The sequence below is a fragment of the Andrena cerasifolii genome, chromosome 1 (genome assembly GCF_050908995.1).
Source record: "Andrena cerasifolii isolate SP2316 chromosome 1, iyAndCera1_principal, whole genome shotgun sequence".
Classification (NCBI taxonomy): domain Eukaryota; kingdom Metazoa; phylum Arthropoda; class Insecta; order Hymenoptera; family Andrenidae; genus Andrena; species Andrena cerasifolii.
Genome location: NC_135118.1, coordinates 15565288 through 15588471, shown reverse-complemented (window position 1 = coordinate 15588471; position 23184 = coordinate 15565288). Strand labels below are relative to the sequence as shown.

At 41.4% G+C, this 23184-nt stretch overlaps 1 protein-coding gene across 5 annotated transcripts in view; it reads right to left on the bottom strand.

The window, feature by feature from the left end:
- Nucleotides 1-23184, bottom strand: part of LOC143378961 (WD repeat-containing protein 47) — a 93548-nt gene that overhangs the window by 5261 nt on the left and 65103 nt on the right. For all 5 annotated transcript variants that reach the window (XM_076831202.1, XM_076831168.1, XM_076831194.1 and 2 more), the window contains 3 exons: nucleotides 11406-11602; nucleotides 1673-1842; nucleotides 675-982 (listed from right to left, as the gene is read on the bottom strand). In XM_076831202.1, the coding sequence (XP_076687317.1) occupies nucleotides 675-982; nucleotides 1673-1842; nucleotides 11406-11602 (675 nt within the window). The remainder of the gene's footprint in view (nucleotides 1-674; nucleotides 983-1672; nucleotides 1843-11405; nucleotides 11603-23184) is intronic.

Below are 23184 nucleotides of genomic sequence, written 5' to 3'. Positions count from 1 at the left end.
TCTACAGTTTCGTGCTCGTCGCGTTTTAATTTAGAGACCGTACTTGACTCCCCCGTGTACGATTTCTCTGATTCGCGATCGAACTCGTACCTGGGGGAGGAAGGATTTCTGCGATCAGGACCGATGACAGGATGAAAGCGCTAACCGAGAAGATTAAGGGAACCGAGATCGTTCAGAATCGTCTATTACCTTCTCGGTGAACGATGATAACTATATCCGTAACAGGTCTGTTCAGTTGGCGGGAATCATATGTCTATCGCTGTGTATCGGAGGTGAAAGACTGTTGAGTCAGATTCTCAAGAAACCGCTACGTTAGCTGGCTAATCAAAATAAGACTGACTACGAAGTAGTCTTACATTATGATCTCATCGTTATGTTATCATTATACCAACATAATTCTTCTATTCAACACGAACAGGCCTGCTTTAAAAGATTGAGGAGCCAAGTGGTACAAGTTTACACAGCTGAAGTTAAAGAATCGCTGAGTTCTGACGTCTACTGTAGTTAGAATGATCGAAATAGCTTCTAGATTGCTTCTGCAGAGTGTTCGAACGATTTCAAAGTTCCACAGCCTCGAAATCGCTCAGAGATGAATTTCGTACCACTCGACGGATAGAGTAATTGGTCTACGATCTAAGAAATCGTGATATCCTTCGGAGAGGAGCTTAACTAACCCTGCTGCCGGGTACCGTTGCCGGTGTGACCATGTTGACGCACCCCCTCGTCCGAAGATCCCAGAATCTCACGGTCTTGTCCTGCGATCCGCTCACGAACATCGCTCCACCCCAGTTGTAGAGGGTGAGCACGTGGCCGCTGTGGCCGCTCAGCGCCTGGAAGGGTGTGCCTGTCGCGCAATCGGTCACATAAATCTTACAGTCACCTGCCCCGCCGCTTATCAGCAAGCTCGACTTGTTCGATGTGTCCTCCAGGAAGCACAGGTCGCGCACTGTGCCGTCGTGCATCGTCAGCTCGACTTCTTGACCTGCAAGGAGCACGGGGTCGTGAGGGATGTGTCATTCGCGGCGGAGAAAGTTTTTCCTGGAGTCCATTATGCAAGGATCACATATGGTGTTCACTGTCCTCGTAATACAGTCGCAAATAGGATATTGTTGGACGTGACTAACAAGGAGAGTATAGTTATATTATAGAGGACCGAAAAATAAGAAATACGTGTTTTTTTATTTCCCCCCGTTTTCATATTTGGGGCGTGAAAACTGCGTTCAAAGTTAGGGTTGAAAAATCATTTTTGTGGAATATCTCGAGAACTATTAGAGATAGGGGAATAGTGTCACTGGACGAATTTTGTGTCTTCGAATGCGAAATATGACTGACTCACCAGATTTTCAAAAATCCACAAAAATGATTTTTCAACCCTAACTTTGAACGCGGTTTTCACTCCCCAAATATGAAAACGGGGATGAATAAAAAAACACGTATTTCTTATTTTTCGGTCCTCTGTAACATATCCAAAAATCAAAATGATCGGAGGCGGACACCTAAAATACTCTCCTTGTAAGCAGTTACTGTCACACGAGTACGTAAGAATTTGATCCGGTGTTATTAATCGACTTGCGGGGTTGTTACAATGTGAGAACTTTTACTGGGACATTTTTGAAGGTTGCATGAAGGTATTTCTTTGAGCCTGGTGTTAAATATTGTTAAGTACGGTTACCTTCGAGATTCGATGTGTCGGCATTGAAACGCATCAATTTGACAGTCTTGTCGTTGCTTCCAGTCGCCATCAGCTGTCCGTCCGGTGTCCACGCGAGACAATATATCGAGCCCTTGTGGTGCTTCGTTCTCTTGAAGAGAACCGTGGGCTGATACGTCTGATGGTCCTCCCTGTGGAAACGAGAATCCGTCAATACGTGGTTAAACACCCCATTTCATGGTGCTGTGCCTGTGTTTTTTCTTCAACGATCGGAATACGCTTGTTCCGTTTCACCGCGCAAGTATCTTATAAAACTACCAAACGAAAACACGCAACTGCCTGCGGTGGTTCAAGCTACCAAAGCGTCGAAGTCACGTTTGTTTAATTCTGAGTGCGACTTTCCATTTCGATACCACCGAATTTCCAGACGAAACAACGCCAGATTGAATAATATCAAATATAACTGATAAATTACTATTGATGGAATAATTATCGAATTACAATGTCGGAGTGCTTTTCCAATTCGAAAATTCTCAATATTAATGTTCTAGTATCCATTTTTATCGCAGTTTATTCAATATGTCTCACGTTCCATGTACGATGAACAATTAGATCTGAATCATATGTCCTTTCCAAGAAAACTTTCCTGTTCAGAACTCTGCAAGCACCACTGCCGCCAAGAGGCTCGAATTATCACGATGTAAGGTAATGTCCTAACACCTGAACACGTCCCAGTACCTGGACACTAGTGTAAATAATACTGATTATTACATTTAATATTCGCTTTATCCATAAAAGAACTATTTTATTCAATTATTCAGATATTTAATAAAATATATTCAGGTACATATTTTTTTTAGTAAACTCGTAACACTCGTAATAAAAATAAATTTTCTTCAACTCTCTAACTCACACCATTTTAGTATTGCTCTTATCTGATTTGCTAAACAGTCTCTACTTTTTCTTAAGCGATTATTATTAATAATGTTTAGTATATTGGTACAACTAATAAATATTTAGAAAAATGGTACCTCGTACTATTCTTTTTTGATTGAAAGATTAAAATTAAAGGTCTTATTAGTTTTTTATTCTCGTGTCTATCTACTGGTACAGTGGAATCTCGGAACGGCCCTAAACCTGACCATGTGTGCAAACTGTGAAATAAGCACGAGTTATTCTTGACGCAATATTAAAATCGTTATTTAACACCTTAGCAATTATTACTTTGTATTCTTGTTATCTCGCTTTAATGATAATATTCAATTCAATATTCATGTGGAAAATTCGCGTGTCACACACGAATATACATAATAACCTTAAAATTAGTCATTCAATATTAGATTGTTTTTACTCAAGTTTGTTTCCTGATTTGAATAAATTATTTATACAGAAAAAAATATGCCCATAGGAAAAACTATTGTGTTGTTTTTTTTTATTTAATTTCCCTAGAAAATATCCAAATTGCTGTTTCACCATGCATCCAGGTAATGGGATAGTAAAATCGGGACACCGGGACATACTAGTTAAGCTGTCCAGGAATTGGGCCATTGTAAGGACTACGAATTTTCAATATTTTACAAAATTATTCAATTCAATAACATGTTGTTGTTTTTTTAAATCATAAAGTACACACAGTGCCACATGTAATTGCAAAATCGTTTTTATATAAATCGACTTGTATAACTGCAAAATTCTCAATCGCGTTTCCGCCGTACCTTAACTGTCCAGGTATTGGGACATTAACTTTACCGCTTTTCCAGCAAACAAGTTTCCCGGGCTAAGCGCAATTTAATCTCCCTCGCATCGATCTTTCCCGCGAGAAGAGGCGCCCGCTGTTCTCAGGCGTCACTTTCCTTTATCCTCGTTTCTTACCTCGTTCCCACCCATCGTGCTTACACCTCTACCTTAATTAAACGCGGAGGATGCAAGAAAGTACAAGCAAGCAACAGGGGGATATCGTGTTTTGGCCGTGGAAACGAGGGAGAGGATCGCCGATACGATTTTAAGGAGAAGCAACAACGACGCTTTCACACCGCTCGCTTCTTTTTACGTCGATTTTAATTAGCCGCGAGTTTTCCCAGCCGAACCTGCATCGCGAGCATCGGCGTTATCTCTCTGCTCGTCTTTTCTCCCTGAAACATGCTGTTAAACACCGTACGATCCAAGAGATACATATTTTTTAATACCCCTTGTCAATTTCAATTGTAGGGAGTGACATCTAGGGTATTTGTGGGACAGTTGCCGCACCTTACGCAAAATTTTCACCGTGTCCAAATTTTGCAATGAAACTTTGTTCTAAAGATACATATTATTAGTTGAACATCTTGTCCTACTACTGGAATTAAAGAAAATCAATTTTTTAATATTTGTCACCCTTAAAAAATTGAAACTAAAAACATCCATTCTTTAGGAGAGACGCCGCACTTTCGTATTTCCAAGTGCTACGTCGAATATGACCTATTCTGACTGAGAAATATTCCACAGAGTTCTTTTAATGTATTACGAAAGTTATATCACGAAAAACTATGAATTCTTTAACTACTACGATCGCAAAAATAAACTCGACGTATAACTATTGAGGCAAAGTGCGGTAGGCTTACCTCGAAAAATAGCAAACTCTTTAAAAGTAATAATGGAAACACGTTCTCGCTTATTAATCTAAACTAAACGAACAGCATAAAGCAAATAAAATCGACAGTGTTGTATTTTATTACCGATAACCCTGAAATATCGAAGGTGCGGCGCCTCTCCCAGTGCGGCATCTCTCCCTCAATTACCCTATTTGAAAAGCCAGAAGAAGTTAGTGTTTGTTGCCCCTCCGCTGGGTTCAGAAAAAATCGCTTCTTTTTAAAAATTAATCTATAAATTATTAAGTTTATACTTAAGAAGGAAATATTTTTAAATTTCAATTTGAAATTTTGAATTAAATTGGCGCTACAAAATGGGTTCTAAAGTGCAAAAAGTCAGTTCACTTAAAATTTGAAACATCTTCCACGACTATCACTTTTATAGCGAATGTAATGAATAATACAATCCCACATCTTCTTCATTTATCTCTAAAATAGTTGGCAGACGCTTGGACGATGTCCCCCGCTTGAGTTGTGCAAGAAAAACGAGCGAAACCGTACATACGCGGGAAAAGACTTCGAAAACAGTTCGGCGAGTTCGCGGTCCCCACATTGATCAGTGACCGACAAAGCGAGGGGAAAAGAGGTGTGAACAACTAGCCCTAGTAAAAAGTCAGCAAATTCTTAGCACGTGTAAAAAAGAGGAAACACGTTTTAAACACGGCGAAAAAAAGACGCGCACCTCGGAGATCAGGTTTCACCCCGGTGCTCGATGATCCGAGGAAAAAAGTGTGAACAACTAGCTCTAGAAAAAAGGGGGGCACCCGATACGTGCAAGAAAGATGAACGTAGCAGTGCGTCCGTGCAGAAAAAAGGCGGTGAGAAGTCAAGGCTCGAGCCGCGGCGGTCGTCTTTATCGCGCTGCTCGAAGAGCCGAGGGGCAAAAAAGTGTAAACAAGTAGTCCCAGAAAAAGAACGGACGAAGGCTTAGACGCGCGCAAAAAGGACGAAGTCATAGGCGCTGGCAAGGAAGGTGAGGGGAGCTGCACGTGCGTGCGAGGTCGAACGAAGCTGTCCGCGCGGACAAGAAAAAAGGCTGAGGATCGGATTTCTTATTGGGCCTCGATGGTCACGGGCGGAAATGTGTGGACAACTATTTAGCTCGTAGAAGAGGAACAATGCCATAGCGCTGCGAGGAAGGCAAATAAAGCTGTGCGTGCGTGGAAAAAGGACAAATGAAACTGTCCGCGCGGACAAGAAACAGGGGCGAGGTGTAAACTTCTTATTGGTCCTCGATGGTCGAAGGTAAAATTGAGTGGGCAACTAGCTATAGACAAAGGAGGAACGATACTTTAAACGCGTGCGAAAAGGACACAGGGGGTCGTACTGGCTTGCAGAAAAAAACGATCGCAGTTGTACGCAAGCGGAAGAAAAGAGAGTGAGGTCAAAACTCCCGGCGGTGGTCTTTTTTTTTCAAAGATACTCAAGAGACAGAGTGAAAAAAGGTGTGAACAACTATGCATTTCCGGAAAAGGGGGAACGGTGCCTTTGACGCGAGAAAAAATGGCAAACGATATCGTAGACGAATGCAAAAAGCAGGATGGAGGTTGTACGCGCGCGAGGAAAGAGGAGCGCGCTGAGGCTCGAGAGACGAAGCTTTAAGAGAGTCATTAAGTGTCCATCATAGATCCTTTTTTCCTTGGAATATGTTATTAAGCACTAAAATCTAATCGTACTTCTCTACTTCAGCTCTGAACTATCCTGTTTCTTTCTCTTTATCCGTTTTCTGATGTTCCTCCACTTTCTTCCAGCGTGGAAGCACTGGTATCGCGTGCTCGAAATTATTGGGGAGCCGCAATCAGGACTGGGAAGAATTCTCGATTGCTCCATCAGTAGCAGTAGGATCGTCCGTTTAACTTTCTCCGCGGAGAACGATTAAACCGGGGGCGATTAAAACGGGGAATCGTTAAAACGTGATACGGTTCATACCGCTACGAAAGAAGTCTGGTTAGGATTGATCCGTGTGTGTTTTTCATTGAATTCGGGCCAAGAGAAACACGAAATTGTAGAGCAGTTCAGTGTAACCTGGCGGTAATTACAACGATCTGGATTTATTAGATTGCTGCAATGGCTTTTAAGCCTTATTGGATGTAATGAGCGAATTATATCGTTCCTAATGAACCCTGGTACGAGTATTGTTTCTGGGGCAAAAAGGGTGAATTATCCCGAAGAAAAATCTTTAATTACCTTTTTATATGCTTAATGGCAACCATAATGGATATAATTCCTTCTCATTGGCCACCCGGTACGCTCTACTTTGAAAGATGTTAAAAATCAAACTCCTAATTTATAGTTGCCACTGGGAACTTTCAATGGAACTTTCCCAGCTGCTCGACAGATCAACAAATGTAATAAGAGCAAAATACAATATTCACCAAGATGTGACCGATGAACGACCGTTCATTCGGATTGTCATTATCATTCATCGTGGACAGCTATTTCGGCGGTTCTCTTTTTTCGAAAGCGGACAGGTAAGAGTGGAAACCGAGTCGCTGAGAGGCGGCAGCAAGGGAAGTTGGCGGTGATACAGTTCCACGGGACAGTTAACGACAAATGAAGAGCCACGCTCTCGCTTATCAATCAACCGCTGTCAGGGATCCGCGCGTTTATCACGTTCCACGCGGCCAATTTACACGGGGACAGAGTGAAACGTTTGTCGTGGCAGACTTTGCGAACACGGACTCCTTGATGGATGAATCCGACACGACAGGCTTCTTCAAACACCAAATTGTACTGCACAGTGAAGATACTTGCTTTCTCACCCACGAACACAGATAGCACAATCCAATTATTATGGTTTTGATATAAAAGTATCGAAATTTTGCGCATTCTTTTGCAAGATGTGAAGGTAGAAATCATCTGAAGGATCCATTCTACTTTGCCAGTTGAAAAAGAGGCCTATTTTCATGATTTTTTTTTTAACTAATGTACCTAAGGATTTTAATTTTTGTTTTTGGTTAAATGTTTATTACTCCTTGTTGTATAAAATTGTATTTTTCATGTTTCCAAAATATAATTACAAATGTGTCGATTTAAGTTGCAATGTTTGTGCCTCAGTACACCCCTATAGCTGATAATCATTCCATTTTTATTATTTCAGGACCACTTTAACGTCGAGGAGGACAGTCGAAGAAGGCCTGTGTTCTCACTTAGGCACAAATATTGCGATTTAAATCTACGCGTTTGTAATTATATTTGGGAAACATGAAAAATACGATTCTATAGAGCAAGGAATAATAAAAATTTAAGGAAATAAAAATATTAAACTCCGTGCATTAGTTATTGAAAAAAAATTAATGAATACAGCCGGGGTTTGTTGACTTTATTCGTCTCACTACTCTAAATATAATAAAATTCTACGACGTAGACTCAATTAAAACAATTTTAAAAATTAAGCCTGTATACCTAATGAAATTTGTAAACTTTTGGTGTGCAACAGGTCACGAAAATACCAATGGTCTATTTATAAAAATTAGAAATGTTAAATTTAGTCAGCTAGCCCCGGTCTCCCCCACGTCGAAGAAAGAAAACTGATGGTTCCGCCGATCGATTCCTCAAAGGCTGCCATTAACCAGCTTCAAGTTCATTCGATGCCAGCTCACCGGCAATGTAAAACGTAAACGGTTACGAACGGATCATAATTGAGCGATCACTGGGCATTTTAATAGTCGAGTTTGCAGAAACCTTGCCTCCGACGATCACGTAACCGCCCATTACATCGCAGAAAATAATTTCCTGCAATTCTAGATCTCTGCGCGGCTGAAATTCGCGCGCGGCGTGGTGGCTATTATTCTTGATCACTCTTCGAAACGCGAAGCTGCTCGTAAAAAATCCGTTTACGAGCGACATGCGTGCAAAAGTGAGTTTGTGGCTCCTTTGTCTTCGAAGGGTTTCGAAACGTAGGTGAACGAGCCTTGGTGAAATGTTCCAAGTTTTATCAAGTCCTATCTTCATTAAGGTACCCGACTGAGTGGAACTTGAGATGCTGCGTCGAGATGAGAGACTAGGTGGAGCCCGGTTATCTCATTGTAACGTTAAGATATCTTTAAGATGCGCAGCCAGAAGTTGAGAGATCCAGTAACCCCATTCTCAACGAGTTACATAGCCAGCCACTGGTGTCATAGACGAAAATTGTCGTAATCCTCTGTTCATAAATCTGCCTCGTTGCGTCGTAATCCTATGTTCGGGACTTTCACCTCGTTGTAAATATTAATTTTGCGCGTAACGTAACACCTCGCGTTGGAAAGCGTCTCGTTTCGCCTTGCCGGCCGTAAACAAGAATTATATCAACTGCCCCCATCTCAATGGGCACTAAAAGCTCTTGATCCTCTAGGATCCAACATCGAACTACTCTCTACGCAGACTTCTACTGTCATCGAGCACCGTCGCTACATCGATCACTATGCCCGCAAAAGGACAAAGGGAATAAAAACCACGAATATTTGTCGCAATAACTTTCATAACACCGACCTTTAATTCGCGAAAAAAAAGAAGAAGGGCTATCTATCATTCCCGCTGACACGCGTCGCTGGCTTATGATGTATCACGCGTGAAAAGAAATCGCGTTACGCCGGGCGAGAAATAATGACCAGTAAAGTGCATCCGAGGGGATGATCACTTCACGGCTCGGTGTAAACGTCAGGTGGAACCTGTTTAAGGTAACAAAGAGAAAGATGGTATCGTGGAGGCACGGTGGCGGGCAATAGAAGAATCGACCGCGCACCATCCACACGCTGGTCGAGCATTCACGAATGCTCCGTTTGGTATGAAGGCCTCCGTCGTTCGTTAAGTCAGCACGCTTCCGTAAAATTAGTACAGTTGGCGCAAACTTACAGGCGTCTCTACCGGCGTACAGAATTCGAGAGTAATCGCGAAACGATTTCAAAATTCCTGTGTCTCTGGTAAGAGAGTACGATCTCCATAGGATCTTTTCCTGCCAGCCACGAAACACTTAGGGGGTCCAATTAAGTCGGTTTAAGGCGATCTGCGGAGCAGGATGCCATTCATCACCGTTCGCAGAAAAATGAGAAAGGATAGAAACGTGATTTCGTTGATTCGAGGCATTCCAGCTTGTTAAAAACCCTGCTTTCTCAGCTTTAGGCGCATCGTTCGAACGATGTTTCCATTTGTTTTTGCGCCCCGCTAAATCAAAGATATGATGGGTGAAAAGAGAAAAGGTTGCGATGTGTGTTGCGGTAGAGGTTTCAAGGATGATACCATCTTTCGGTTTTTCTGTCATAATTTCAGTCATAATATTGTTTCTTCGTGGTTCGCTCGAGTCACACCTGGAATTTCAGATTTCTCCATGGCACGACGAGAAAATAGTCTCCGCGGCAGTTTTCCGCTTTTTGATCTGGGTCGGTCTTGTCGGAAATACATGAGAGCGTGTATTAACGAGTGGCAAAATTTTTTCGCGACTCTCGCCGCTGAGCTGCGCGGAATGGACTGCCAGGAACGTAAGTCGTTCGTGGTTTAATGGAACCGATGGTGATAGATAGAGTGATGGATGAATGCAAAACTGGTAACCCCTGCATGCAGCTCGTCAAATTTTTCGATGAAAGTGCTTTCGATTTCCGAGATGACCCAGTTAGAAATACAAATTAAGGACCTTGCAGTAAGAGGGGCGCAGCTCCATCTTTACCAACTTCAAGTAAATTAGAAAAAGCTGATTATAAAATTATTGCTGTGACTTAAAATTAAAAAGAGAGCACTAATTGAAAAATATCATTTTCACACAGTAAGTAGTAGTTATTGAGGAAATGTTTTTATTTCTATAGTTGGCGAATTTTTCAAATCTCGAGTTGCCCAAAACAAAAATATTACACAAAGCAATGAGCGCAGGCTCAAAATTTGCAATAAATCGCTTATTTGGTATCGTATTTGCATGAAACGTGCGCCAAACGATGTACATTTTTTGTACGTGCCTATATTACACGTCAGAACTGAAAAACTATACAAAAATGGAGTTGCACCCTCTATCTGCAAGGTCCTCAATTGTAACAAGCAGAAGTGAACAAATGACAGTAAGAAGGAATCGTACAACCTTAACATTCACTTTCCGAATCAATCGATACCAGTGTCACAATACTGCATAACTGTATTGAGTAACTCGAGTATCAAAGCATGAAACCGTATTCCACAAAAGAACAGTAAAAAAATCTAACCGAGGCACCTTGGGCAGCTCAATGTCACGACAGAGAAAATTCCACGGGTAAAAATCAATGTAAAAACCAAAGACGAAAGAAAAAGTAATTGCAGTCTACATAGTACCTACCACGTAAGCAATGAGTCCTAGAGAACAGGAGCTACCGAAGCATAAACATTCAGTCTCTAAAAGTGTCTTAAAAACTTCAACGGAAGAACAAAAGAACAAAGCAGTAGGCACCGCCATAGATCTCTTCGATAAACAAAATTTCGAAGAAAAGAAGGTACCACATTCGAATATTAGTATAATAACACAAATAACAATGTTCTGTAACATTCAATAGCCGTTTCTTATAGATTTTGTGCGCTGAAAACGAATCCGTAAACCGTTCATCGCCATCACCCTTAGTTTTCGAGAAATTCGATTTTTTAAAAAAATGCAAAATTTCAAGTTTGAATATGTTTTGTGTTGAAACAATAATAGTTATTCGGTTGTATGGTCTAACAAATTATTCTATGTACCCTCGCGAACACAACGATATTAAGTTATTATTGAATTATAAGCATTTAAATATGTTTAAACAACGATCGAAAGGGAAAGGACACCCGAAATGCACCAATTTTGACAGATATCTTGCTATATATTTTAAATTTTAAAGATATCTGCAAAAGTGGGTGTATTTCGGGCGTTCTTTCCCTTTAATCGTTGTTTATTAAACATATTTAAATGTTCATAATGCACCAATAACTTACATCGTTGTATTCGGGAGGGTTTATATAATAATTTCACGCGACAATCAACCGAATAACTATTACTATTTCGACACGAAAGATGTTCAAAGTTGAAAATTCGCAGTGTTTTTTTTCAAAATCGAATTTCTCAAAAACTACAGACCAAAATGGCTCTTGGACAGTGTAATCGACCAATCGAACGCGCAAGATTATGTAAACAAAAAAATCATTAAAAAAAAACTTGCTCTCACCTGACATCGTGCAGCTTTGGGTAGGAGCATATTCTAAGTGTCTTAGAGTTGGATCCCACGGCGTACAGTTTTCCATGGGGGTGGAATTCAGCGCAGCGGACCGCCTGCACGTCCTCGAGCGCCGTGACAGGAACGAATCTCGGTCGCCCGCCGTTGCTGCTGCCGTTGCTGGCGTCCAGCTCCTGCCTCGGCTCTTGCTGAAACCGAATTCGCGATCTGGTTACTCGCTTCCCCACCGAACCGATCTAACTGTAAACACGCGCGGGGCTCGCGTGCCCGACGTTTTGCCAGGCGATTAATCACACCCCTCGGCGCGGTGCAAAAATCTGCAAATCTACGGAGATCTGATACGATCGACGTGGTCGAGCCGTCAAACATGTCAGTGGGAGGGGATCTGCGTCACGGAGCGCTGCTCCTTTAACCACTCTGAAGACTGTAATCCGTTGGTTCTGCTATCGTTTGCATATCGTGCGTGAGTTTGCACATCGATAACATTCCGGGAGTATTTCAGAAAAAGTGGATCCTGCTATTTACGCGCGCGAGGCGAGGAAACTTATTGCAGGGGACTTCGTTGATGCTTGACATTATGTAAACGAGGCTTTTTAAGTAGTTTTCACGTTGACCTTAGGAATGTCGGCAGGTTTTAATTCGAACCGTGTCTCCGTTGGAAGTGTCGCTGGCAGCTGGAAGTTTACTCGCGGTAATATCTGCGGCAGCTGGGTGGAAAGTAGTTACAACTATCTCTTTTAATAATTCACTCGGGAAACCGGCTGGCGCCCCATTAGATCTCGAGCGACGCCCGCTCTGACCTCCCCCGTGTAGTCTGTGAAATAAAAGTCGCGCGATTTCGGCACATCTTTCTACGCGAACCAGTCGACTCTCGGTAAACCAGCGCGTTACGACCAGCGAACGTAACGAGCGACGAAAACTCGGCAGAGGAATTAGAAAGTCAGACCTTGAAAGGATTTCTAACGCCTCTCTTTTCTACGCAATCATGATGTTTATTTGTATGCTAATCCCGGTGGAGCTTCCTGCTCCGGGCGCTTTATCGTTTACAGCTTCGCTCACGTTGCACCTGCCTCGGTCCTTATCATACTGAACGTTATGGTTGATTTCTATCGCGCTGATTGTTACCGTCACCAACCGCGCGCCTGACGATCGATTTGCGCTGCGTTTATAGTTATTCAGATGCAGCTGATCGTTGCTATAATAAGCGACGTATTCTTAACGAAAGGGTTGATTTCTATTCCAAACAAGGTCACCGTTATAATGCGATTCGCCGCGGTGAAAATCAATTTTCTCTGCATTAATGTCGTTACACTATGGAAATGCTATAGACCGATTTCTATTCTACAAGTGGTCAGCATGGTATGTATACCTAGGGTACAGATGATTAATGTAATGGTCAATTAGCTTTACAATACCGTTGATGTAACATCGCGAAGTACAGAAGATTTATTTCCACTGTAGGGGAGACCGGGGCAAAGTGACGCGAAAAAAGTTTGAAGTCGAATAAAATTTTTCCCTTTCAATAAAAATGTATGGAAATAGATTTATAATATAATTTGAACATTACTACTGATAAATGACGAATAGCAATATTTAAAATAAACTTAAAGTATATTAAAATTCAACTTGAAAAGAAAATGGTAAAATGACTACTATCTGGGGTAAAGTGAGCTGAAATAAAATACGAATTTTAATTAATTAAGGATATAGGTAATTGTGATATATGTTAGGATTAATGTTGTCTCAAACGCGTGTACGTGTATGTTTATAAGCTTGTTATAAACACGCAGAAAAAAATTTGCAGTTCAAATAACACACTTAAGAAGACTCATTTATCCAAAAAGCTAGATTGAAAAAGAAAACTAATTGGACTAAACTAAAGCTTCATTTTTAATTTTTTTAAATGAATCTCCATTTTTCGATATCTGAATGTGCATAATTATCATTGTGGTATTACACACATTTATTACGTCACCAAAATTTGTAAATATATTTTATTATTAAAGTATAACTTAAGGAAGCTCATTTTACCCCGGTCTCCCCTATATAGGAGCCGTTAATCTGATTTTTCCATGGCAAGTCACCTTCGTATTACGATGACGGTCATTAGAAGGCTCGTCTTACACCGAGTATTCATTTACATTCATAGTATTCATTACGACCGATTCACATCATCCGTTTTCTTCCACCTCGTAGCCAGTCTCTATAGGAATCCACTTTGAAGGAATAGATCTCTCAGGGATAGCGACCAATGTTATTATAAGTTCAACGGAATGATCAACGTAATCGTTAGTATCCCAATTTGGATAATGAAAAATCTTTCATGCGCGAGCGCTTTCCGTCACAATGCGATTTCGCCTCGGGGAAATCACGACAAACTGATTATTCAATTTCCGACTAACGATCTCCAGGCACCCCAGAACGTAGACGCGTAACCCCGTTATGCATATTCCTCGCGCAGCTCGTTAAATCGTTCTGTTCTACTCGGGCTCGCGCGAATTTTTCCCCGATCAGCTTCGATTTACTTTTGCATCGTCACGGAACGATACGCCCCGCTGTCGCAACGGAGACCGCAGCTCTAAAACGCTCGGGCGCGAGGACGTTTGCCGGGGAAACGGTATCGCGCGATAAACGAATTTTCCTCGGGCTTTTTCTTAACGAAACACCGAGGGTGCTCGAAATTATTTCGCGATTCGTCTTGCACAACGTTCCGCGCGCCTCGCCACGCTTTTACTTTCGGGTTCCACCAGGGCCGTTTATCTCGATCGAGGAATTAGCAAGGGAAATGAGGATTGCCGTTGCTTCTTTCTCATTCATCTCCTCCGTAAACCGCGCAACGAAGGGAAAACCACTCCCTCGTTTAGATTCCAAAGCGGCGTGACTTCGCTTTACTGTCTAAAATTCGTGTTACGCGTCTATAATTCGTGATCAGCAACAGCTGAAGTCAAAACAGTTTCATCGATGCGTTCTATCTTCGAGATGTTACTTCGTGATTTTATTCAACAGCTTCTATTGTGTTCCCTGTATGCGAGAATGTGGACTAAGGCAATTTGGCATACGACAGTTGTTGTTCAAGATTCGGTAATGCAGAAGTCAGTTTGCACACGACGCGATGGCGATTACTTTGTCGAGTGTTGCGTCTATCAGCTTTGCATGCAACTGATAATTTTATTACGCAACGTAGTGGACGGGCGATTCCCTGTGACAGCGACCATTTAGATTTCCTGTTTCAACGGTGAAAACTGACTCGTCATTGCGAAAGCTTCGGGTGATTCTATCTGTGGATAGTTGTACGTGCATTGAGCATCCAGCGAACTGAGAACTAAGTAAAAAGCATAACACAAGGAATCGCAGGAAAGCAGCCAGGTCTGCCCGTTGCAACAGTTGATGGATCCGAGGAGGCGCGATTAAACGTATCAGTGCTGGAATGACGCGGTCAAGATAAAGAATCGACGTGGAAAAAATTCGAGAGATCTAGGACGAGACAGGTGTACAGCGATTCCAACGAACGTAACGAATCAGCGGTGCTGGTTGCTTAGTCACGAGCGCCGTTTCTCCATCGGTGTTCACCGTAGTGTATCGTTCACGGGGGAGCAGCGCCGGCAGGAATCGGCTCGATCGGATGCAACAATAGACACGTAATCGCCGAATAAGTCAATAGCTAACACGTGGTCCGTGAAGCTTCCATGTCGCAATTATACGCTGAGCTAAATTGTACACGTTGCGCTGAGAAGGTGTTCCCCTTCAACTAAGCAATAAGTGTCCAATTGCAATAAATATCTGCAACACTTGACAGAAAAATCTTCGAGTTAAAAACTTGCCTTGAATCTTGAACAGAGAACAGCACATTGCAGTGTTCAAATTGTGTCACACTCGGGACGAGAGCTTACCCTGAATAAAGTATCAGGAAACTTTTTATAATTTGTGATAAGAGTCATTGAACGATTAAAATAATTAACAAGCATCCACGCAGACAATAGTTACTAAATCAACCTGCTCAGACAGTTCGGAACGTTTGCTCGGAAAGCCACTCGGCGAAAGGAGCATCAACAGCTCGACGAAGTGTCCCGAAGATTCGGAATGGAACGTCGGGACGATTTACGAGCGAGAACGGGGCCGCGCCGAGAAAATCGATCGTCGATCCGTTTCGAAGCCCGAACTTCGGTGGAAATCCACGAATTGGCTTTCTTCCGGACGGCTTAACGAGCCGGAAACAGCTCGGTGGCAAGCCATCCGGGAACGAGCGATAAATTTCAAGAGATCCTAGCTGAAGAGCCTAGTTTCTCTGACGGGTCACTAAACTCGCGAAATTGCGAGGAGTTTCTTTCTTTTAATCGAATCATCGGATGGAATGACTTTTCATTTGGGATACGAGGGGAACGACGTGGCAAGGAATCGCAGTGTGTACAATTATAGATTGATCTGGCTAATTGAACTCCTTGGACTCGAAAAGCGTAAAGTGACACAAATAAACTGACTCAAATTGGAGAAATTATACAGAAGATTGTTGGAGGATTCTTTTCAGTTTAGTACGAGATTTTTGTGGACGAAGCGATAATTGTAAGGGCTTTACTTAATCTCATTCTGTGTAAAAATGAAGCAGATATTGCTTCAAGACAATTTCAATTTGTCTCCGGTAAAAATAGGAGGGGAAAGTCTGTTAATCTCTGAGGAAGTCTGAGAGATTAACTACACAGTTTTACTGTTCAAGGATACCCATTGATGCACTGTAATTATCCGACGCATCCTTCGCGTGACAGGTCACGTTGAATATACGAGGAATAATCTTTCTCCTGTACTTACAGCCTTTAAAGGCTGAGTAGAGATTAATAATATTACAGCCTACGAAGTATGATTCATCGCTTAATCCCTTAAGGGGCCATTCTGGTAATCACGCCGCAAAATTCGGCAACATTCAGGCTTTTTTTCTTAGTGAATACAATGAATAACAATGTAAAACTTTTTTTCACTTATTAAGCTACTCGTAATGTATACAGAACAATTTTTTAAATACACTTTTAATTGTGTTTTCTCAATGTTATCTCGAGTTCAAAATCGCGGCTTCGAAAAGAAATACCGCCCTGGTGGGAGTGATTTAAGCTCACAGACTCATCCGAAACAAAAAAAAAACAAGCTGATTCTTAATCATTATGAGTACCGCTATCGCAGGTGCCAGAATTAGCCACGTAAGTAAAATTTAACAAAATTGCGCGCATTCAAACTTCAAGTTTCGAAATTTTCCATTTTTACTTTGATTGCCCGCAATTTTGTTAAATTTTTACTTACGTGGCTAATTCTGGCATCTGCGATAGCGGTACTCATAATGATTAAGAATCAGCTTGGTTTTTTTGTTTCAGATGAGTCTGTGAGCTGAAATCACTCCCGCCGTCCTTTCAAAGACTTGATTTTTACCTTCAAATAACATTGAAAAAACACAATAAAAAGTGTATTTAAAAAATTGTACCGTATACATTATAAGTAGCTTAATAAATGAAAAAAAGTTTGACATTGTTATTTGTTGTATTCACTTAGAAAAAAAAAACCTGAATGGTGCCGAATTTTGCGGCGTGGTTACCAGAATGACAAGGAAAAACTCTCACATTTTTTCTTTTCTTTTCTCAAAGCAATCAAGAACGCTCTTTAGATCCCTGAACGACGATTGGGATCAAAAACAGGGCACAGCAACTGGTTCACTAAACTCGCGTTTTAAGATAATTACTGAGCAATTACGCTAATCAGCGATGATCGTCCTTTTGCCAATTTTCGGGCGGCTATTGAATTTCGATGAGACAGAAATACGAATTTAGGTCAGCGATCGAGGCTCGTTGCTTTTTTCCCTATGAATAATTCATATCTGTGGAATTATCAAACGTCGAGCAACACGATTAGACGCCGCTCTCGCTTTCCATTGAAACTGCTCCAGTGCATCTATTTATGTTTCCCCTACTTTGGATGATAAAGTGGACTTGGTCTGCAATCACTTTCTACGGGCGTTTTCTTATCGAATTCATTTCTACGGTTGTTACTTCGGTTGATAGAGCCAGAGCCAATTAACTCGTAAAGCTGTAACAATCTCAGAACATCCTTCATGAATCTAATCGCCTTGAGTCAACTACACTGTGTGCTTCAAGATGAAACTAACGATAACGATATTCGAACTGAATACCAATCCATTTCGTAGCTCTCATCGCGAACAGCAAGCTAACGACTAAATCCCGACTCCTTTGCAGTCTACATAAAATTAAGAGCTTCGTTTAAAAGAAAGGGTGCATCGGGAGAAGGAAATTACACCGGCAGAGACTGAAGGCCTTCGATCAAGCGTCTTTGAGAACCCAACGATGCGTGGCTCAATGAAAAACAATTACCGATTAAAACAGCCTTGACTCCTTCCTCGGCCTCTTTTTCCCCTTCCAATCAGCCTGCCGAAGGAAACGATTGAAAAGCCATCCTAGATACATATTCGTAATAAATCCCGGAGGATATTAGCGAATTTACGACCGCGTAAATTCGCGGCTATGGCACGTCGAAGTGAAATCGGAATTTCCCAGCCAGACGCGGCCCGAACGATATCGATCGGTCGGCGCTTTCCATCGACATCCGTCGCCCCATGGAAAACCGCCGCCGCGAAACTGGAACGCCCGGGACCAATCTGCCCACGCAATTGGGCGTTGAAATTTTCACTCTTCACGGTGAACCGGTAAAACCGGACTCGTCTACCCGCATTTGGTCCTTTCCCTCGGCCCCGCGAGATGAGACGCGACGCGTCCATAGGTCATCGAAGACAATCCCCTCGATCGAGGAATCGCGTCAAAAGCAGATCCCCAGAAATACTGCGGGAAGATCCGAGTGGATCGAAATAGAATATTCACGGAGTATATTCCGGTGAAACCAGTCGCATCGCGGGATCTGGGTTGCGGCACACTTTTTCAGCCGTCTGGGTGTTTCGGGCAACCGAAGATGCGAGTGCGGTCGGGCCTTAAGACGTGGACCGAGGTTTGGGAAGAGGGAACTTTCGAAACGCCTGCACCGAATTTCACCCATCGAATTTATACGACTGTGGCACGCGCACTGCGTTTCGTTAGCGTTCCTTTGCGAGAGCAGCAGCTTAGAATCGGAGTTTTTAGGTGCATTGAGATTATTCGTGGTTTAAGGGGTTACGCAACCCTGAGACGCTCGGAACTAGACGAAATTTGTTTGCAGCTACTAAGGAAGAAGTCTAATAGTCATTTTTCCTTTTTCCCTCTCCTCTCTCCTTCGGGTCCCAGCAGCAGCGACGCACCGGGAGACAGGTGGTGATGGTCACCCATCTTTCCCCAGTACGCCGCCCGTGATGATTAACTTCGGTGATCTTACGGGAACCGGTGTTTCCATCACGGCCATGGCCGCTGGTTCATTTCGTATTTTTCTTATTATTATGTGCGTTGCGTTTGTACTATAGTTGCAACAAAATAATTCTAAACTATTTAAACATTTACGCGAGTGTTGCACGAACTTGGGGCAATACATACATCGCTATTTTTCATGAGCAGAAATACGAACATTTAGAGCACTATATATTTAATTAGAAATTACTAATAGTTAACAATCTTGAAATATCTTTCTTAAACAGTTTTTGAATTGCTTGATTTATTATTAAAGAATTAATCAATTACTCTGCAAATTTTCATCACAAACAAATTTTTTACACCTTCTTTATGACGAGTTATTTATTAAATGAGCAGAAATTAGGACATTCACCTTATGAGGTTGAAAATTATTTCTTTACTTCTTATATGTAGAGCATGTATTAGTGCATATATTGTATAAATACTATACAAAAATATTAAAAAATGGCCGAGTTATTTTTGCTATCCCGTGAAGCTCCTCCGTGTGAGCGTGTACCAAATATTTCCAAAACTATTTGTCCGATTGAGTTCAAACTTGGCACGCATATTCTTAATAGTATTATCTACAATGTGGCATATCATTTTTTTGATGCGATAACCCATTCGTATATAATAAATGTTTTAAGTTTGTTTTGTTTTGTGAAAAAAGAATAATTTTCTTCACTTTGCTGTCATTTGTGCAATAAAGTTTTTTTTCTCTAATCCATATGCTACATTGTAGGTATTTTATTAAGGAACACTAAAATCATAATGTTTTTTTTATTTCAGATGAATCTGAACGTTATAATATGGTACATCACTCACGTATGTAACGGCGGACGAGCTTCGCGGGACAACAAATAACTCGGCCATTTTTTAATATTTTTGTACAGTATCTATGCAATATATGTAATAATACATGCTCCATACATAAGAAGAAAAGAAATAATTTTCAATCTCATAGTATCAGTAAAAAAAATGCGTCTAGTTTAGTGCTGTTTCGAGCGCCTCAGAGTGGCGTAACCCCTTAACGTACACTTATATTTTTGAATTTTCTAATTTTTTTATTTATTTATTTATATACAGGATGCCCCTAAAATTAGCCAGAATAGTACAAAAATATAGGGTTGTAATATAACGAAAATTTAAATTATTGTAGGTGATTTTAGGTTAGATGAACTTGATTTTTGATGATTAAAAAAAATTGACTCGCTGATACAAATCATTACATCTCTTACAGCTTCCAGTTAGGTACTCGACCTGTGAAAACTGCAATGAAAGGGAAGAATATTTCCTAGTGGCCACGGGAACAAAATTAATCTTCCTAAATTTTGAGTGTGGTGTCGCCAGGTACAGTCGTGGTTGAAGGAGCAACTAATAGACGAGTTGTTTTCCGCAGAACTACAGAGAATGGATGATGGATTGTCGGCTGGAGGCCAGACACGATAATTAAAATATAACAAGGGATAAGAACTAGTCCCCAAGCGAGTATCGAACGCAAATAAGTTGAGAACTGGAATGCAAACGAAACGACATTATGGCAGCCGAGGAATTTTACAAGAGGTCACTTGCACCCAACGAGTTCTTATCGACTGGTATCCAACCGGTGCTGGAGTAGATACGCTCCAAAGGGGGATTTTTGAAAACCAGAGGCCTTTAAACCGACCGACCACGTAATAGTTCAAACGATGGTCCCCTCGGGCGCAAGAAGTTATGTTCGATGTAACGTGTATACAATTTAACTAGCTGCGACTCAACGTCTTCATCCTACCATTCGTCGCGCAGAGCATTTGATAATTTATATCGCAGTAAAATGCTGAAGAGCGAATGTACCTTGTTAATATGCTGTGAATGTCTGACAAGGAAATATTTATTATTTATGCTAAGTGCATATGTATTTAAGTTGCACCCCCGTTTCAACGCCTCCCGAGAAGCTCCAAAAAGTTTCTGCCCCGTACGAAACGAAAGCTACGGTCGTATGACGAAATTTAAAGAAGAAATACACTGATACCGATCGTGTGCAATAACTAAAACGTATATTAAACTGTGCGTTACTTTCCACTACTCGCGTTCATTAGTGATGTGTTATTAATTGAAGCATAAACAGTGTACTTCGACGAAAATGATCCAACAATTTCGCAACGAGAAACTGAAGGGGACTATCCTTTTCACGTTCCCTTCTAACGAAGTTACCTTTCATCATACGTTCACAAAGTACAATAAACTCAAACATTCTTATGTAACCCTTTTTTTCTGGCTCAATGGCCTATTACTTAGAATACATTAGACGCTATCAAACCGCTCGATAATGGAATTTTTTCCTACCCGTTTCTTCATGTAACAAATCCAAAGCACTTCCTCCTTTTCAAGTTAGTCGCAAAGAAGGGTGGACGAAGAAAAAGAGCGATTACAGAGGTGATTGCCAACTGTTGCAACTGCGGTGAGTCTAACACGGTAATTAAGCACCTCATCGGTCGAAACGAGCACTTTCCGAAGTAAATCGCCTCCGGTTTCGACATCCTATCGATTGCTGTGCAAACAAAAACCCCCCCGGATTTCGTAGCAGTTTACAGAGATCGCGACGCGATCGCTCGTCCTCGCCGGATTGCGCAATCCGTGGATTCACTTTCCCCAGAAAAATGTTTTTTTTTCGAAAGTGTCCGGTAATTTTAATTATCGTTAGCAACGGCTGTTCCAGTTTCAAGAGGCCTCGTCGACGTAGTGAATGTATAATGAACGTGCCTCGTGAATCCGCCTTTGTCAAGATCAACAATTTCTGTATTACCAGACGACTGAGATGAAAAGAGTCCATCGATCGATTGGAATCGAAAATTAATAAAAATTTTCTGCCAAGAATCCTCGCTACATAATTCGCTGACTCAATTACGGAGGTAATTGAAATGAAGGTTTTCTGGTTTTCTCTATTCTCTATGTACCAAAGGCTTTCCCGTGTATATATAAATAATAAATAAATAAAGTACACGAAATGTTTAAATTCAAGGTCTTCGATGCTAAGTTTCTCTTTATATTTGTGGCTGTCAGAATATACGACGAAGCTTTCTCGCATAATGGATAAATAAATAAACAATTAAGGTCGATGACAACATCGGTAAATAATTAAGGTCGTTGCTTAACGATATGACGATTTAATAGTACGCGATCGAGCGCTATGTCCTAAGTATGGAACACCATTGTTCCATAAGCGAAGAGATAATTATAACAAACAAATTTGAACTGTTTAATTGAAACGATCGAGCAGGAAGTTCTCCGGAGTTCGTGAAGCGGAGGATTAAGTTCGTCGGAAGCGATCGATGATTATTGTTAGATTTCTTTTTTCTTCTTTTCTTTTTAATGAACAGGTAACGGTGGATTAACACGAGGCCAGCAATTGGGAACACTTTCTAGCCGTAGCCTGCAAAATTACGCCTCATTAACGACGGCTCGATGCTTTTGAAAAAGTGCGAATCGATTTGGTGGCAAAACACATAGTGGACCCTATTAGAAAAATCCCGCGCGAAGGATTATTATAGAAATTAAGACCACTCTGGACAACTGTGTCACAGCCCTGCGTAAAACATTCTAACGATCAATTGCCTAAAAATTTCTTACCGAATCCTTTTAGCTGTTTTGCACCGATTAACCGAACTCCACTTAAACTGCTCTCGAGCAAAGAATATACTTTAAATTTTATTGCGACACGCGACTGGCAATCTCGATGCCCAATTAAAAGATATAAGACCAGACTTTCTTTAACAGAAATTCAATCGGACACAGCTGATGCTTATCGAGCCGAGAGGAAAATCGATTATCCCTATTTCTTTTTCAGTGATACGTTGGTGATACGATCGCTTCCGGATTGCAACAGGTGCTGAGATCCAGCGACGGGGTCTCGCGAGTGGGGCCATTTTGCAAGACACCCCGGTTCGCGCCGTTTATTCACGGCGCGTAATGGATCAGAAGGTGCGTAAATTTTCGGAACCAGACATTACCGGGAAACTACGAAACTGGATTAACAAACACATGGAACACTTCCCATTAATAGGTGATCGCGTTAATTTGCATGCAAGACACGATGGTGTTACAAATCCATAAAATAAATCGAATTGAAATTCCCAGTAAAAGTGGTTTAAGCTCATTTGCATACGCAAAGTGCACCGGTTAATTGGTTATAAAATAGCTAAAATGCGAATGTTAAAGTGACAGAATTTCGCTTAAATCGCCAGGCTGAAACGGGATCGTGTGTCCAGGTGATTCATTAGAAATGAAATTGCGAACCTCCAGCTCGCAGGTTCATTTAAATTCAAAAACAACGCGGAACGGGATTCTAGCGACGGAGAAACTGGCAGAGATCGACGCTCCATCGATATCCTAGGGCCGACGCTCATAAATATTTATATTAGAAAGAG